Here is a 19,420-nt window from a genome sequence, read left to right as displayed (position 1 = left end):
TACAAGTTTGATGACATTACCTATCTTAGACCTTGATTTTTACTGGCATGAAAAAGTTATTTGCTTCTTTCACCTGACAGTGTCGCAAGTATTCATATATGGGAGTAGTGATGTGACTGGATGACACGGGCATATTTATTGTGTTATGAAGAGCCTAGCATTCAGTCCCTTGTATTGTATGGCTTCTTTTGTTGTTATGGATGACCACAGACAAGTGCGCACGCCACAGAGTTTGCTCACCCTTTTCATGTAACGTAAAACCCTGTATTGATCATACAAAGACAACATAACAGCATAACTGAGACCAGCTTTTCAAACAGTAACCAGACTTCTAACAGGTATTGTGTTACCTAAAGAGGGCAGCAAACCTCACTGTGGATTGATGTTAGTTGTTTTTTTTGTTCACACAGTAAAACATCTCTAGTCCTCTTCCATAAGCACCGTATGTGCAAAATTTGATCTGATCTCCCCCGCAGATCCTTTTACATAAACTGTTCCCACATGGCATTTGCGCTGGCATAGTTTATGTCTTTCTTGTTTTTAAGGGTGTAAAGGTCAATACACTGTTAACCAGCCTCTGTATGACGTATGATGTGTGATATGTGTGTGTGTGTGTGTGTGTGTGTGTGTGTGTGTGCACATGTAACACCTGTGTTGTCTCTGAGTGTGGAGTCAAAGACTGGAGATGCATTTTGTGTTGGCTTAGTGCTGATGGATTTTTAGTTCTACTAACAGCAGCCCTCTCTATGCTCCCCCCATACAATCCTCCCTCCCGGCTCTCCACCCCTGCACCCCCTGCGGACAGCATATGCGCGAGGCTGCAGAGCGGAGGCAGCAGCTAGAGTTGGAGCATGAGCAGGCCTTGGCTGTACTCAATGCAAAGCAGCAGGAGATTGAAGTTCTTCAGAAGGTAAGGGAGCGCAGGCCACTTACACTCACAGCTGAGAGCTTTGGGCTTTCTTGTTTGCTTCGCCTGCGCCCGTGTCATGAGTCAAAGAGCTTTTAGTTCCAACAAAGGTGAAAGTCAACTCAAAGACTGTTATGCTGAGAGCAGAGCAAAGAGGCTATAACACTCACTTCTCTCAACATTTTCATCATTGGCACAACGAGAGCTCTCCCAGTGCATCCTCTCAACCCCATCCTTCAGCTGTCTATCTCCAAACCCTGAGTGCTCAACATTTCAGGAGCAGTCCTCTTGTTTGTTGCAAGCAAGCAAATCAAACTTTCAAAACCCAGAGTAGATTTGACACTTTTTAGAGGCTTGCTTAAACAAAAATGCTGGCCCGGGCCATTTGATGGTCGGGCCTCTGTGCACTGGAGCTGACTGTAATGTCAAAGGCTGCGATGGCTGATACTTTCGTGTGAACGTGATAGGAATGGTCACCAATGTCTTCTCTAGAAACAGTGTGTACCCCAGTGTTGCTCTTGCTGCAGTGTTGCTCTTGCTGCTTCACAGTCAGTCTTTCACAGGCAGAGTTCTCAGCTTCTTTCTCTCATTAACAGAAGCTCATTACTGCCTTATCTTTCTTCGAACACTTGCTGCACTTTGCATTCTCCTAAATTAATTGCCTGCAAAGTAGATTTATGAAATTGCAAAGTCCACAGATGTTTTTTATGTGGAACACAGATGTGGCGCATACTATGGTACATTTCTACACAGTTTAATGCTTCTATAATACCCCAACTGCATCTCTCTTGATTGCACAAGCCTCCTTAATTTATTATTTATGGAACATCATTTAAAATGTCTTTGTTAAAATTGCATACATTTGCACAGAGCCCAAGTCAAAGCCATGTTTCTTGAAAGTAACTTCAACAACCATTCAAACATACACGCAAGGCCAAGGTTGCCCCTGCATTCCATAATATTGTAGCAAGTATGAGATAACTGAGATTACATTTTCAGGACACTTTACGTCGATGAGACTTCTCAAAGTCGCATTACCTGTGGGCCTGTGGCCAGGTTGTTCTTGACTGGAGGGGGCACTTGAACACCCTGTATTCCAGGAGAATAGCAGCTTTCTGTGTGAAATGCAGGAAGCAGTTGCATTAAACTCCATAAATTGTCTATTTGTATATCAGCTTGTCTTTTAGAAAGAGCCATTAGGGGGTGTGGTGTGCTTGTAAATCATCCTGTAGGTTATTAGGTCAAGTGCTGCTGCTCCTGTACTGCACATCTTCAGTCTTTATGCTAAGCTAAACTAAACAGTAGCTGGCAGACAAACAGGTATGAGAGTGGTAACAAACGTTCAGCTCTATAGCTGGTGTTATAGCTGGAGAAGGAGCCTTACTGGAGAATAAAACAATTTCTATATTGGAGAAAACTAGAAAAAACTAAAGATTTATTTGTGGGCCAGATGTAAGGCGGATCCGGTACCCAAACTGGTAGTTTGACCTCTGGTTTAAATGCTCTCGGGCAATGTTTTGTTCGATGTTTATAAAGCTGGTTGTGGTTACGGTAAGTAAGAATTGTCTAAATCAAGGTTGTTTTAAAATGTTAAATGTGAGATCAAAATATAAAGTGGAGGTAAGAGACATCCTTCATCGTCGCCTCTCAGTGTTGACAGAGACGGTGGCTTTCTTTTCAAACATTTTCACCCAAATCACCAATGACTGAAAAAGGTGTTTCCAGTTTGTCTGCAAAGGCCTTTCATTGGCGTTTTAAACTGAAACGTAACTGCAATATAAATGAAGGTGAACTGAAACACTGCACCCTGTATTTCCCAGGCTCAGGTTGAGGCAAAAGAGGAACATGAAGGCGCTGTCCATCTGTTAGAGGTGAGCGTCTGGACTGTGGGGGGGTTGACTGTGTGTTTATGTGGTTACTGCTGGAGGATAAGGGACTAGTCCGCCCTGGGGCAGACCTGTGTATACCTAGAGACATGTCCTGCTCTTCTTGACCTCACTGAACCTTTATGCTCTTTTTATTTTATTTTAGTTCTCATGTTTTAAGCAATGAATTCTGGGCTGAGTAGATTTATTTTCACAATATTGTTAAATTGACCTGTAAGCTACACATTTCAACTTAATAAAGTTATTTAAATAGCCTTTTTCAGTCTGGTAAATAAATCGTCAACAAACTGCCATTATATGTGTATTAGTTCATCTTTCTTTTAGTATTATAATAAAGTGATGATGCGTTTGAGAGTCAAAGCTGATTTCAAGAGTGTAGTGCTTTCAAGATGTGTACGAGTGATCACATGTGTAATTGTGTTTTATTTCTTTCCTACATCTCTTTTTACTGAATGGGTGTGTTTATGCTTATACAGAACCACTTGGACGGCATGCAGGTATTTCAGAACTGTTTTTATTTATTTACTTAATACTTTTCTACACCTTTCCCAGTATCATCAATCGTAGCAGGTATGGTGATGAAACACCACATTACAAACAAAATTATTCATCATGATCTAAGTTTTGTATTAATGATAAACACGATAAAATATACAAGTGGTACTCAAGAGGTAAAAAGTTACATAAAGCATACATCAGTTCAGAACTAATCTGATGTGTGCTCTTTGCTTTTTGGTTTTCAGAAATATTCAGGGCTGCTTCTTTTCTTGGGCTTTACTACCCACTCAGCTCTGTTTCACATTTCCCATCAAAGCAAACTCACAAGTGGAGAGCTTTTTGAAAGTCTGGAACTTGACTGACAGCATAAACTGGAGGTCTTTCTGACTTGATCATAAAGAAAAATTCAGCGACACTTGCTTAACAATTGATGAAAAGATTCAGAATATGGATCGACTTCAATTAAAGAGGAATGCCTGGGGCCTCAGTGACCGACCTCAATCCCACATAATCAAAGCCCATCAACACATTGAGGTGTGCAAATTTAACTTCATAAGACCAAACACGTGTTAATAATGTGTGTTTAAATGTGATCGAAGAAAAATATCAGGCTACAATAAATTAATGGAGAAAATCGATTTAACAAATCTGGAAGTCTTTATGTATTGCAGATATTTTCACATAGAATGTATATATATTAGTCATTATACTGATGTATCTATGCATCCAGTAGATGTTAGCTTTCTTAGTGTATAAGACTGTATTAATATCAAAGGATCACATTGCCAAACAGTGAATGTGATCTGGTAGTTGTAGCGTTGCATGTCTGTTACTCAGCATGTGTTTTAAAAACTATTTGCCATACAGCTGAGAAGTGTATGAAGCTATTACAACTAATGCCTCTTAATTTACTAATTATATTTCACAACTGCAAGACTTCCTTCATTGTCTGTCTGCTAACAGCATGTCATATCCAGCAACAATCTGTGTGCATGAAATGGACTCCGTGTCTAACAGAATAGAGCATAGAAAGTGTTGCAGAGGGCGCTCTGTGTGTTGGGCAGTGCTAAAGAAATTCCATGGTAGCATCAATGTCTTCTAGATCATCTGCACTTCAGATTGTTGTCAGTTTGAGATTAAAAAGTGATTTCTGATCAACTATTGAACTTGAGACATCATGCTCGAGCATCTGGAATTTTCATTTTACCTGCCCAAACAATCATGCTCAGTTTCTCAGTGTTCCTTTGTGTAATTAAGTTTCCTGCTCTTAAAGTATTTGGCTGATGTTATTTTAAATATTTGTCATTGTCAACAAATCCCATGAAATGACCATGACCAACAATATGCACTAACGTCTCTACGCTGTCTGTGGCTTTCAACCCCATGTCTAATTATTTACAATGAACATGTAAATATTTAAAACAAACATTCTGTATTGTCACAAATACATATTTTTATACGTAAAAAAAAGCAAAGTTATTACCCAAAACAGAGGGGCGCTGTAGCTTTTAGCAAATGTTAAATAACTCACACATAACAAACCCAAACAGAAGTAAATAGAGCATTTACTGTGGACTATATTGCAGATTAATAGAGTATTGACAGCAGCAGGACGGTGTTCAATCTGTGGGATTGGTTTAAAGGACCAGTGTGTAGGTTTTAGGTGGATCTATATGGAAATGGGATATAGTAGTCATAACTATGTTTACATCAGTGTATAATGGCCTGAAACTATGAATTGTTCTGTTTTCATTAGTTTAGGATGTTGTTTATATCTACATAGGAAGGAGGTCCTCTTTACAGATTCCACCATGTTGCACCAGCATGTTTCCACCGTGGCCCAGAATGAACAAACCAAACACTGACTCCTTTATGTTACCTGGAGGCCACCGTAGTTCTCTGACACGCTTGAAAAGAGATAGACGTCATTAAATCCTACATACTGCTCCTTTCAAATAAACTGCAATGCCCATGTTGGTGATTATGAAAAACATGTCACCCAGTCTAACAGTGTGGCTCATTGATTTGTTTCTAATACTTTTTAGACAACAAAGGAGCTCTATGGCGCAGAGGAATAAGACAATAGTTGTTAGTAGGACAACATTATTGTTGATTTTGGTCTTCATAAAGGATTATTTGATAATCCTCCTCAGCCTCATCCTCTAAGACAATGTGCAGTTTGGGTGTGCATATCCTGTCTTTTCATTATTATTAGCATTAACTGTAGTTGTGCATGTGATCTGTACACTGTTTGTAGTGGATGAAGTCATTTAAAAAGCATTTTATCTGCAATGACCAGTCCACATGTTATGAGTCCTAAATTAAATGTTATTCCTATTTGTGTGTAGACAGTAGACGTATACCATCTTATATACGTACCTGCTCTACTGTGTATACTCTTGTATTTCTGTGTGCAGAATATTCAGTCCTGTATCCTCTGGTTTCCTTATTTTTTCTTCTGTGTTTTCCTATGTTTCCCATTCTTTCCCGGTCTGTCTGTCCTTCTTTATGTCTGTCTGTCCCTGTCTTTCACTCCTTCTCTTGACGACTCTCCTCCCTCACCACCATCAGGCCAAAGTCCGCGAGCTGGAGGAAAAATGTCGGTCTCAGAGTGAGCAGTTCAACCTCCTCTCAAAAGAGCTGGAGAAGTTCCGGCTCCAGGCCGGGACGTTTGATATCCTCAGCTCTGACCCCTTAACTATTTGTGAATCTCCCGGGTCGCCCAACAAAACCCTCTCACAGCTCCTTAATGGACTGGCTGCCCCCATAGGGAAAGGTATGTCTAAGATCATTATGCTGAGATGAAGGTATTGTTTTTACAATGCTTGATATTCATATATTAAGTATTCTTTAGTAGAGAAAATGGTAATATTGATTTAATGTCATATTTTCAAGTGGCTGAAATCCCACTTAGGACCGAAGTTAATAAATTCGATTAATTTGGCACTGTGTAATTGAATAAATGTATAATTTCTGTCATGGGAGAGCTGCTGGCAAAACCTCCACACTGTATGTACAGTGAAAAAGGAGTCTGTTCCCTCACAATGAGGTGAACACATTGCAGCTTAAATTAGACGTCTGAGAGGCTTCTGACTTAATTTGCAGTAAACACAAACTGTTAATGAAATAATCAATCTTAGTGATACTAGCCTCTGGCTGGCAAAACTTGCTCTCTGTTTGTTTTTGATTGCTTTTGTGAAGATATAAATGTTTATAATTCCAGTGGTATGTACCATTCAACAATTCAAATTTTACATAATTCATTTTAATGTTATTTTTTGAGAATCTTTGGAAACAGAAGAGTATGTTATTTAAAAAATAGTAATACCTTTAAAAGGAGAGTGAGTAGGTCATGTCATAGTACAATTACTGTTACTGTTTTTGGTACTGTTTTGTGGTTTGCATTACATTTTAAGCACATGTTTAGATAATGCCAGAGACAATGTTAAAATGTTGTGTTACTTTTCTGCTTTCTGTCTCTCTATTCTTTTGAGTCACAGGTTTGATATTAGTTCTGTTGTATTGTGATGTGGAGATCTAATGAGAGACATTATCTTTGTTCCACAGGCAAAGAGGCTCCAACAAGCAGATCTTTGATATCTGAGTTCATTCGTCCACTCCAGATCAGTGGAGACAAGCCAGAGCTCCTTTCTGTCAAGCCAACATTCCTCACTCGCGGTCGAGTCATTAGCTCAGCACGGGCTTTCCTCCCTGAGGTATCTGATAGTGTGTATTTGTTTCCCATATGGTTTTTGCCTTGCCTATTTCTCCATTTACACTTTTCTTGACATCTAACAAACTTCAAGCTGCACAAGGCAAGACTATCTAAACATTCAAAATGACAATGTGGGGCTGCAAAGAGAAGAATCCATAACAACTTAGATGCTTTATTTTGCCCTGTTTTTCCAAATGTGAACTTCCACCAACAGCAACTGACAATATTTAAAAGTGCCTTCTAACAGCATTAAGTAAGCTCAACTCATCAGTTAGATCTGTTGCTTCACCTTTGTTGTCTTTTACAGCAGTTTGAAACAATTTGGGGAAAAGATGCAGCTTCAGTTTAGCAAAGATTTGTAGCTTTTACACTCTCTGGAAACTTGTATACTAAACTCATATTAGGAAATGTCCTCTTTCCTCCAAAAGATAGAAAATCATCTCAACAGAGAATGCTTGCCCATCTGAAAATGAGGTGAAAGGTGAAAACAGAAACAAGGAGAATTTTATGTTGAAAATTAGATTATTTGTGTCTTTTTCACATTCTCCAGATGGACAAAGAGCTAAGCTCAACTACCAGGTCCAAACCGAGATTCACCGGGAAGGTTCGTCTGTGTATTGCTCGGTACAGGTACGTGCACACCCATACACAGTTTTTCCTCACTTCTTCACCACGTAGTTTGTTTAATTTAAATAACTGAATTCGGACAAAAACACAAACTCTTTCGGGAGTTTGTAATCAGATCAGTGCAGGAGGAGACCCTTACTATTGCCAACAAGTTCTATAAAGTCCTTACAGTGCTTTAACTTTGGAAATACCTTAAGTGGTTTTCACTGCATTTTAAGAGTAAGCGTTAACAGGAGCTTTGTGCTCACATAACAAGCGACCCTCAGAACAGTTGACTGTTCAAAAAAAGAGTGATAACTCACAAGAGAGGAGGCCGAATATCCTCTTCATACCTCTGAAAGGAACTGAACTGGTTGCTCAGTGTGAACAAGTCATGGACACATCTTGCTGAGACTATTTGATTTCTCTCACAGAGCTTGAGGCTGTGGTCTTAAAGATGATTCAGTGTTTCTATCTCTAAAGAAAATTACCTGTCAGCACAAAAAATAATTGAAATCCTCAGAGCACAAATATGTGAAACAGGGCCAGAGCTTTCAACCCACACTGTCCTCAGCTCTCTCACATTTATACAAAATAAAAACAGAATAAATTGATAAAAATAGAAAGAATATATATATATATATATATATATATATATATATATATATATATATATATATATATATATATATATATATTCAAAGCAGCACTCAGCAAATCATTTTCCTTGACATACATATTAGATAAGATAGAGTGGTTTACATAAAAACAAAGAAAACATGTCTGCAGTTGAATTGTCCGTTTATGTTTTTCGATTTAGTTACAATCCTCATGACGGACCTAATGAGAATCCTGAGGCAGAGCTCCCCCTGGTGGCAGGGAAGTATCTCTATGTTTACGGGACAATGGATGAAGACGGCTTTTATGAAGGTCTGACCTGCCTTTGGTATTATTTAATCCTCTAACCTTAATATCTCCACAATACCAACTATCGTGTTTCCGTTTCTCAGGAGAGCTGCTGGATGGACAACGGGGACTCGTCCCGTCCAATTTTGTGGAATTTGTCCAAGATGAGGAGACACCCTCTGTCCAGCACAGAGACACAGTGGCTAAAGAACCTGGCTACCTCAACCACAGTAGCCTGGGGCCTCAGAGACTGAAACTTGGCACAGGAACAAGAACAGGCATAAGCAGCCTGCTGTCTGACAGTAAACTAGACTGTATAAGCACCAGCATCTTGGGCATGGACCTCCTGGGCTCCTCAAGCAACGGGACAGGAACCTTGGATGTCAGCACTGACGAGGTCGGTGAAGACATTGTGCCTTATCCCCGCCGCATCAACCTGATTAAACAACTGGCCAAGAGTGTGATCATTGGCTGGGATCCTCCTGTGGTCCCACCGGGCTGGGGCTCCATCAGTGGCTACAATGTCTTGGTGGATAAGGAGTTGCGCATGAGTGTCCCCTACGGGGGCAGGACAAAGACTCTTCTTGAAAAGCTTAATCTTGCTACAAACACCTATCGTATCTCAGTGCAGAGCATCACTGACCGGGGCCCGTCGGACGAGCTCCGGTGCACTCTGCTCGTGGGAAAGGATGTGATGGTGGCACCTTACTACCTGCGGGTGGACAGCATCACGCAGGTCTTTGCTGAGCTCTCTTGGATGCCCAGCAACAGCAACTACAGTCACACCATATTCCTCAATGGTGCAGAGTATGATATGGTCAAGGCAGGGGGCTATAAGTACAAGTTCTTCAACCTGAAGCCCATGACAGTTTACAAAGTGAAGGTTGTGGCACAGCCACATCAGGTGCCTTGGCAGCTTCCAATGGATCAAAGGGATAAGAGGGAAATCTCTGTGGAGTTCTGCACTCAGCCTGCAGGTCAGCCTCCAAAACACTACTCACATTATTACTTTTATCTGTCCAGTAAACCACAGAAAGGCAGGGAATTATTTATTTGTGCTGTATGGTTTCATTGTCATGGCTAGACCTACTGGGATATTTTTAGCCATGCTAGCACAGCTTAAAGGATGGCAAAGTCCGTCTGTTGGTTGGTCTCTCGGCCCACTGCTTTGGTCCAGACTGAAGTATTGTCAGTTGTACAGATAGTTCCCAGAGAATGTATCCTAATGATTCTTGGGATGGCCTGACTTTTTCTCTAGCAGCTGTGAGTCAGAGGTAGGTCAGACCGGCTCCTCCGGGCATTCGAAGTGTCCTTGGGCAAGGCATTGCACCCCAACTTGCTCCTGAAGGCTGTGCCATCAGTGAGTGAATTAGTTGAGATCCTGATGGGCAGGTGGCACTTGTATGCCATCTGCATTCTACTCCAGTGTATGAATGTGTGTGTGAATGGGTGAATGTACACATGTATTGTACAGCGCATTTGATTGGTCGGAAGACTAGAAAGGTGCAGGACTATTTATATGCAGGACTATTTACCTTTGACATTTGTGTTTATTGTGAAGCAACTATTGAATGGATTGCAATGAAACATTCATACTCAGGTTGAGGACCAACTCTTACAAATCAGTACTATTTGTTTAGTGGTAATGAGCAAATGTTAGCATGCTGTCACACAAAACTAGGCTGGTGAACATAATACAGATCATACCTGCTTAACATCCAAACTGGCATTCCTTTTTAGCTCATTGTATCTCTCTTTAATATATGAGATAAATACAATGCCCTTTGGCAGCGAAATGCTCGACTTTGTACGAGCAAGCTTATTCTGTCTGCTGTTTGGTGCTTGGAAGGTGGCGAACAGTGGGTTCAACAGTGGGTTCACAATTGTGGCTGGAAACAAGAGAGCGCTCAGACTGAACCAAAGACTTGGTTTTGTTAGTGTCTGTAAATGCAACCAGTTTGTAAGTTTTGTGTAAAAATTGTATTTATGATAAAGGGGTAAAATTGCTCTTGTGCCCTCACCAATCTGATTGCCATTTTTGTAGCCTGATATTCTCTTTCAAAGTCATTTGGTATCTCAAAATGAAAGATAATTTACATCCAATACAGCAATCTCTGTATTTACTCAGCCTTACATTTACGAACTTGATAAACATCTCAGCCATTTTCATTTTTCACAAGCCGCCTTTAGATTGCCCTCAAGGATTTGTGTGTGTACTACTGCGATGATTCACATGTATGGTAGAAACACAACAACAAAAACGCAATGAGAAAACATTAAAGAAGCATTTGCTGAATGGAGCTTTAACACTGTCTCTCGAAGCCAAATTAGTGTAAATAGTGAGCGTAGATCTCGGGGACTTCTTTTCCCACGAGACCCGAAGACGCTTTGCTGTAGCCAGTACTAAGTCAGGTCTCACAGCCTGACTGTCTGGCAACGGGGATCTTTTAAAGTGAGAATGTGATTGTCTCCACAGCCAGCTACATTTATAGCATTGTTTTGTGTCTATAAATCTATAGAAACTGTGTAGTTAGCCAAATGTGTGTGCAGATCAAATATGGTTCAGTTCTAATTATATTGTTACGACTAAATGCTCAGAGGAATGGCTTTGTGAATATTTAACCTTGATTCAACATGGAAACTGAAGGATAACCCACATTTTGAATATTGACATCGTTCATAACAGAGAGACTATGAAGTCAAGCAATTAAAAGAAAAAAGGCTGAAAGGGAGTGGATTCAGGAGGATACAGAGGTAGTGAGAGAGGAGGAGAGGATAGGGAGTAGGGTTGAAGTTTGAATCGACATTTTCTGCTGGCAGCTGACGAGTTAACATGCTGTGAGTTCATTAAATAATCCATCTATTGAACATGTTAATTAGAAGCGTCTGAAACGGTGTTAGTATCGGTGGTGAACAACCGCTGTCAATAAGAAGAACATTGTCTGAATGCACTATATTAGGCTTTCTCACTCAACATGGGTTCTCCAAACAACTTCATTTCTTCTTAGCGATACAACATTTGTATTATTATTATTATTAGTCACACACAGCAGCCTCCAATTCCATGCCTACAAATTATTGTCCGCTGTTTGTGTCCAGTATTAATGGAAGTGGCTCCACTGAAATATTCATTTATACACTAATTTCAGCTCTCAGAGGAGCTCGTTGTTTATGACAGTTTGAAAATGACAAGAGGAAATTAAATCACCAAACAACCAATGCTGCTCTGTGTGTTGCAAGCTGACAGTAAGTGTAGGAATGTGATCAAGATTGTGTTGATGGAGATTCTCGGGCAAACAAACAGTTGCACATTGCAGCTCTGAGATACTGCTGACTGCATCTGCTCACTCTCTCTCACTGTGTGACTGCAGGGGAGCAGCAGCACTGCACAGATGGGAATGTTGTTTAGTATGCAAGCAGCACTGACACATTGTGGAAATAGCAAACTGTGTTTTTTTGACGCTCCATAGAATATTGTCAGTGAGAGTCTGGCAACAAGATATTACTGCACGTACACTGATGGTTGCATGTTAGCAAACTTTGCTTTTTCTGCCAATGTAACGCCTGCGCATGATACGCATGTCAATTAATCTGGGAACACACATCACAGAGACATAACGCCAGACATAAATATAACAAAATCCTTCTACAAATAACAATATTTGAATATAATAGATCATACATTCAACTGTCACAGCACATATGACTCTTCATTTCATTGATATCATATACAGTCCTTTTAATGTGAGACATAAAATACGGTTACCCAAGAATACCACTGTGAAATGCTATTGTGGGAAGTCTGAGGTCAGCACAAATTTGTAAATCAACAGAAATGGTTCTGCCACTGTTGAGCTGTCTTTTTTTCTCTCCTTATCCAGTGTGTGTGTTGTGTTCCCCAGGGCCCCCTCTCCCTCCCCAGGAGGTGCAGGTCCAGTGTGGTCAGACGCCGGGGATCCTGCAAGTCAGATGGAAGCCGCCATCTCTGACATCTTCAGGAACCTCAAACGGGGCCAGCGTGATTGGCTATGCCGTGTGCACAAAGGGACAAAAGGTAGCAATGTATAATACATATAAATATATAAATCGTATAATACAAGTCTTCAAAAAGGTTTTGCCTTACTTAACGGCGACTTCTATGAGTGGTGCTCTATTGCCATCTCCTGGAGAAATTATATAATGCTCGTATCCAGCCCCCTGGGACAGACATCACTTTAGATATACGTAACTTCAAATAAAAGAGAGCTGACACTGGTGCTGCACTAGTTTAAATCCCCTTTCCACAGGCAGCACATCTTTTTGTATGTATATGAGAAAAATGTATCAAAAATCGGCTTTCTGGATGGAGAGATAAAGTGACCATTTCCCAACAGGCCTGTGAGGGCTTTAGTTTTTAATATGGTCATGTGTATTGTGCATCTACAAATCTGTGTGTGTCTTTTGGATAATCAGGTATTTCTCTTCAGCCAACAGGTATACGAGCTAGAAATGCATGTAGTTAATTTGTAGGATTGTAGGATTTCAGAATATGTGCATTTCTGTGCTGACATTTTGAATTGCCCTTTGGTTAAAAAATAAATAAATAAAACTCTCTGGTTCCCATGTGAATACAGATAGCAGAGGTCTTATACCCCACAGCAGACTATGTGACCGTGGAGTTAAACAGGATTCAGTGTCTGGAGGCCAGGGAAGTCATTGTAAGGACGTTATCAACACAAGGAGAGTCCCAAGACTCGCCGGTGGCCATCATCCCGAACAATCTCTTGGGCTCTCCACGACTCTCCCAACGAACCACTGCACCTTCCCACCATATGGCTCACCCACAGTCCCATCCGGTACACTCACAGATCCATCCTCCTTACCCGTCAACGTACCCCCCGAACCATCCTCAGCCCCAGGTGCAGCCTCTGCCTCAAGCCCAGCCACACACGCTGCCCCACGCACAGCCGCAATCACAGCCCATGTGCCAACCCCCTACTCATCCTCAGCTTCATTTCCAGAGCCACCCAATGCCCAAATCCAAACCCTTAGTAAGTGCCAGAGAGCCAGAAACCAAAGAGCATGAGGTGGGACTTCGGACAGCACAGCTCTGGGAGCGTTCCCCCTCTCCGCTTCCTCCCATGCGTGGACCCAACCTGGAGCCGCCGCACTTCCAACCACGGCGATCGCCCTCTCCTCAGAGGATCCTGCCACAGCCTCAGGGAGCCCCCATCCCCAACACCATCGCAAAGGCCATGGCCAGGGAAGCTGCCCAGAGAGTGTTTGCCGAGGGCAACCGGGTAAGTTAACTTGTTTCCGAAATACAGCTTACTTTAAGGGCCATTTACACAACAATTAGTGTTGGTAAGTTAGAACTGTATGTCTCTTAAAAATTATTAGGAAACTGTATTAGCAAAAAGTGGACCAATTAAACAGCTCACCCAATATTTCACTTGGTTTGAGAAAAGAAAACTGTGATGGTAGGAATGTTATACAAACTTATTTGGATCTTTTTTCATTCTAAATATTTCTTTTATCAGGTTGAGAAAAGGAATATCTTCAGTGAGCGAGGTAACGCCTTGCATCCACTCAACTCTGACGAGGAGGAGGATGGCTACGACTCTCCTCATGCGAGGAGGAGAGGAGCCTCGGTGGATGAATTCCTCAGAGGCTCAGAGTTGGGTAGACAGGTACTTTGCAGAAAAAAAACAAAGCAAGCTGTGCTCAGACAAGCGGTGAATGTGTATCACTTGTTTTGGTTTGCAACATGGATTCACGACCTACATCATGTAGGCAAAACCATATTGAATGAAATCAAACCACATCATATCATATAAAAAATAAAAAAACACACACAGCTTTATGAACACAACGTTCTGGCTCTGATCGGAAATAAGGTAATAGCTGTAGGCTTTAAAAAAATACATTGACCAATATTAAAAGCTAAAGGAAATTCAGTATTTTTGGCCAATTAGAGTTTTTAGCTGCTTCTGCACTTGTATGAAGGTGTCCAAGTCTCGAGGTGGCTTCACTGGGGCTAACCAGCCATTGCTGTGGTATTCTCTAATAGGGATCACATAATCCAGCACCAAAGATATCACCAAAAGAAAAGAATATGAATCGTTGAACTTGTTGAAATTTACCTAACATGGTGCCTTTCACCTTTCTCTCTGGTTTTCCCTTAGCACCACCATCATCACTACAGCCACAGTGAGGAGTACCAAACCGAGAGCAGCCGGGGTTCGGACCTGTCCGACATAATGGAGGAGGATGAAGAAGATCTTTACTCTGAGATGCAACTGGAGGAGGGCCGTAGACGCAGCATCAACTCTCACAACACCCTTAAGGTACATACTGCTCACCTTCATTCTGTATTGGCCAGGTGGAGGCCAGAGGCAAAGGGGAACACAGGGGATTAGGGTGGGGGTGGGGTACCCGCTCTCTCTCACAGGCTCTACAACCAGGCCCGTCGTGGCTTTGCCTGGCTGAGCTCCCCTGCCTTGTTTTAGCTGAACCCACGGTCCCACCCTAGCCTGCTCCTACACCCGCCTCCTCCAGCACTGCGTTAGTCAATCTAGGCTGAGCCCAAGTGTGTACCGCATGCTCAAGTGTTACAAGTGTTAAAGTCAAACGTTAGAATGTGATTTTGACGTGCACATTTTAATATACTGTACTGTATCAACGGGTCATGACATATCAAGTGCACATGGGAATCTCATTTAAGTGAGTACTTAAATGGAAATATTCACGCTTGTCTATGTCTGTCACGTCCAAATGTTTAATTTTACTATTGTAATTGTAAATGTTAACATTGTCTGTACATGATCCTGTCTTCATTTGGTCTGTCAGTGGGAATGTGTGGATGTAAAGGCAATCTGCCATCATGTTATCAGAGTGAGGTGTACTTTAGTGGCCGATTGGTCCTTTGTTATTTAAGTAGAACTGCTTCCAGAAGTCAATACAAAATCATTGCACATTTGGGAAGGTTATCCCTGTGTAAATGTGTATAGTAATGTGTTGTTCATGATGAGTAGTCATTAGCTCTCTAAATACACTAATGCTACATCTCCTTTTTGTCATCGCCATCTATTAGTAAATCACTGTTGCACATTATCCACCACCGTATTATTTCTGTAAACACATTAATTTTAAAATATGTAAAATTCTGATTTATAAATATTAATTTGAATTAGATATTGCTAAGGGAATAGTCGTAAGATGAATTGTCGAATTTGCTTCTCCTGTTTTCTGTTTTTCTGTAAGCACACTGAAGGAAGTTCTGTATGTTTCACTCCATTTGAAAATGTAAAAAAAAAAAAAAAAATTGTCCTCATATAGTATTTCCTCAGCATTTACTCATTCGGTTCTTTTAAAAAAATATAATTCATTTCATGGACATTAATGTTTCATTTAACCCTCACCCATGTCACTAACTAAGCACGTTTAGTTTTTTGTTTGGATATTTTCAATTTCTCACAAGTGAAATTCCCTTTTCCACATGTATTCTGTGTGCCCAGTTTATCAGTTACCACTCCACATTTGAGCCTTCCCAGATTCCCGTTCAGAGCATGCCATTTTCTCCTCACGGAATGAGTACTACATTGCCACAAATAACTAATTCTGTCTTTATTTTGTCTTTTCCCCCCATTTGTCCTATTCACATACTGTGTTGTTTCCTGCCTGTTCTAAAACCTCCGAAAAACCATTCAACCTCCCTCACACAAATCTAAACTGAACCTTTTGAATTGAACTTACTAACTAAAATTTGAAATTGTGGAACTTTGCCTCCTGGTCATGACTGAAGGCGTATTACAAGCGTCAGGACTTAGCCGAGGAAAGAGACTGCTGGGATCTCCAGCGGGAGGTGGTGAAGCAGAAGTCGCTCCGCAGCAAGCGTCTTCACAGCATCCCCGAGGTGGCTGAGGAAGAGTCGGACTGCGTGGACAGCATGGGCCAGCGCCTGTGCTTTGAAGATGGCGGGCGGCCCGGAACGCCCCACACTCAGCAAAGGAAATACCCGCAGCACACCCACATGCACAACCATCTCACCCAAAGCAAGAACTCCCACCCCCTGCAGCGGCAGCGCTCTTCCCCTCGCTTCACCGACAGCCGCTACAACGCAGACGACCGCGGCCTGGTACGGCCCAACCGCCAGAACACCAAGAGTCCCGACAGTGGTTTAGACTGCGGCAGTGAGGAGGAAGGCTCTCTAGGCCGTGGCTATCGAGGGTACTACGCTCATGGGAGCCCCATTCGGGGGCCCGTTCACATCATTCACTGTGAAGGCCCGGTCGAAAGGCGGGCGCTGGCAATGGGCCGTAAAAGAACTCTGACCCGCCAGTGCAGCGTGGAGGAGGAGTTCTCTGACCCAGTGACTGCAGCCAAGTCCGTACACACGGGTGACTTGAGGAACAGGGAGCACTTTGGGCCTGGTCGGGAGGCCGGGCCGCGAAACTACTCCAGAGAAGGGGCTCTGAGCGAGGACAGGCTGAACGAGCTGGACAGGGTCTATTACAGCCACCACAGGGAGGCTAGGGCCCAGTCTTTGTCCAGGCTCAACCGGGACCAGCCGCTGGTGTGTGATTCAGACTTTCTGCTGTACTATTCATCAGCAAGCTGCAGCCATTCTGTTTTCTAAATGTTGTCTGTTTTTCTTTATGATTACCCCCTTTTCTTTCTTTCATTTGGCATTTTGTTTTTGTTTTTATGACAATGTTCATGGTTGGTCGGATTCAATGTTTCATTTTGAGTGAGTTTTGTTGCTTGTATGTCAGGTGGTATTATAGTAAAGCTTTCAATTACCTAAAGGCCATTTAACTAAGTTTTGACTTCTCATGTCTTTGAGGGGGAAGGTTCCATTTCAAGGAAAGTCTGTGCAATGAATGGAGAAGCGCTGCTCCTGTCTTTTCTTCCCCTGCCTTCTCTCAGCTGCCGGCTTCATCTGTTACTCTCCATGGCTCACCCTACAGCTGCAGCCATAGCGCTCCGCTTTGTGCTTGAAGCATCTCCTGCCTCTCATTGCTTCATATACAAAATAAAGCTAGATCAAGACTTCTGCAGCCTGCGGTGATTCATTTAGCCTTTAACCCACATGCCTTCAACCCATCTCTTGCTTGTCTCTTCCACTTGTTCATCATCATTTTTCATAAATTAAATGTTTTGATTGTTGTAGTACAAAGCCCTAGACTGAAGCTGTAATGGCTTTGCTCATCTAACTATCTTTATTCATTTACTCACAGGCCACTTTTCCTCTCATCCACTCTTTCTCTTTATTTACTCATCATGTTTGTCTTTTGTGCTGCCATTTGCTTTCTTTTCTCATCAAGAAGCTGACATGCACAGAACAAAACAAACCAAACAAATGGTCTTTAGCTAAACATCTGACCCTTCCTGACCCCCAGTCCATGTTGTTGTGTTCGGGGTTGATTTGATTTACTTGTTTTAATGCCTTGTTGGGTTTCCTTATTGTTTTATGGATTCTTTTAAATATTATTTTGCCCCCCTAAGGACAAATGGAAGTCAAATCATTTGCTCTTATGTTTTTTTTTGTTATTTTAACAGGATTGTGGGATTCTTTTTGATGTTTGCTTATCTTCACAATGCAGACAATTTGTTGTTCTAACCTCGTGTCTTTTGTTTTTTACTCTCAAGATCATTGGGAACTCAACATCTTATGGAAATGCTGATCGTCTGGACCACTCAGGGAGGAGGCCGGTTCACATCGGCAACCCTCCTCAGCAACGGCCCATCCCATCCATTGGTTAGTGAGGTCACCACATGAGGAGACGTCATCCCCACCTGCAGGGCCACTGATGTTTGTGCTATTTATACCATGTGTTTCCCTTACCCATGTGAGCCGAGCTATACATCTCTCCCATAGATCTTAAATAACCACGTAGACTTTTATTTTATGGGATGTTTGCCCACCCTGTAGCTGTCCATCCTCACAAGCTGGATTTGCCAAATGTTCACATGCAGTTTTGCAGGAAAGTTATCCCAGATACACACTCCCTATGCCTGTGTTTACTGTAGGTTAACATGTTTACATGACCACCCAATTTGACCTCCCCGCAACAGTGCAAGCATTGCTGTTTTACACCCAGTGACTCCAGAGTGAAACCTGTTGCCTTGTACACCCCACACCTCAGGGCAACGCCATCATCCTACTGTTTTAGCATGAGTGAATGGGCCATGGGGTAGAGCAGAGTGTGTGTGCGGGGGATCTCTGACGGTAACGTTGTGATTGGTGTCTTCTGTAGAGATCACCATGGACAGTAACAGTGAGGGGAGTGAGGGGAACCTCTCACCCGTCAAGGAGGATGTTTACTATGGCAGTGTAGCTCGGCGCAGGATATGGCGGTCTATGTCCTCAGAGGATCAATATGGTATGTGGTGCAGCTGACTATGATAATTCACCTTGACAATGCCAGAAAAGGCCAAGAATCTTTCTTAAACACATGCCGTGATATGGTGGTCTTTTGTTCTGTGCTGGACAGTTAGCTGCTTTGTTTAGTTTAGCTTCGCTTCGCTGAATAAAGCTGACCGGGGAAGACAAGACTGGCCACTTTTCCTGTTTTTCGGAGAATGAAAATCCCTTCCCTGTATGTACACTCCTTCAATCCCAAGAAACCCCAACTCACTCCTACTCTTCCCATTTACCCGCCATATCCACACTAATTTAGCCTGCCCTCCTCTTCCTTAGCTTCTCTGCCACCTCCTTTTTTCCTTCTCCTCCCGCCTTCTTGAGCCAGAGGCCCTTTTGCTTTGATTTTGCATGACCCGTTTACAATACAGTGAGAAGGAAAGACACTCTTGTTGGTCTAACTCCGTTGCACATTCATCAACTCTGCTACCATCAACGTCAAACAGGTTTTACACCATTGAAGCACATTTGACATCTTTCAAAAATCACTTTTCACTTTC

At 42.1% G+C, this 19,420-nt stretch overlaps 1 protein-coding gene across 1 annotated transcript in view; it reads left to right on the top strand.

Annotated features, from left to right (window-relative positions):
• rimbp2b (RIMS binding protein 2b) overlaps positions 1-19,420 on the top strand; it is a gene marked incomplete at both ends in the record, with an annotated part of 73,048 nt that overhangs the window by 46,345 nt on the left and 7,283 nt on the right. Inside the window, 15 exons of the mRNA XM_079222502.1 lie at positions 806-910; positions 2,728-2,778; positions 3,270-3,290; positions 5,863-6,067; positions 6,859-7,007; positions 7,557-7,636; positions 8,433-8,542; positions 8,623-9,495; positions 12,400-12,572; positions 13,132-13,797; positions 14,038-14,187; positions 14,683-14,844; positions 16,302-17,072; positions 18,149-18,257; positions 18,757-18,882. Coding sequence (XP_079078628.1) covers positions 806-910; positions 2,728-2,778; positions 3,270-3,290; positions 5,863-6,067; positions 6,859-7,007; positions 7,557-7,636; positions 8,433-8,542; positions 8,623-9,495; positions 12,400-12,572; positions 13,132-13,797; positions 14,038-14,187; positions 14,683-14,844; positions 16,302-17,072; positions 18,149-18,257; positions 18,757-18,882 — 3,751 coding nt within the window. The remainder of the gene's footprint in view (positions 1-805; positions 911-2,727; positions 2,779-3,269; positions 3,291-5,862; positions 6,068-6,858; positions 7,008-7,556; positions 7,637-8,432; positions 8,543-8,622; positions 9,496-12,399; positions 12,573-13,131; positions 13,798-14,037; positions 14,188-14,682; positions 14,845-16,301; positions 17,073-18,148; positions 18,258-18,756; positions 18,883-19,420) is intronic.

The sequence above is a fragment of the Taurulus bubalis genome, assembly GCF_910589615.1.
Source record: "Taurulus bubalis genome assembly, chromosome: 8".
In the NCBI taxonomy this organism is placed as follows: domain Eukaryota; kingdom Metazoa; phylum Chordata; class Actinopteri; order Perciformes; family Cottidae; genus Taurulus; species Taurulus bubalis.
The sequence above is the reverse complement of the archived record's forward strand: the minus strand, read 5'-3'. Positions and strand labels throughout refer to the sequence as shown.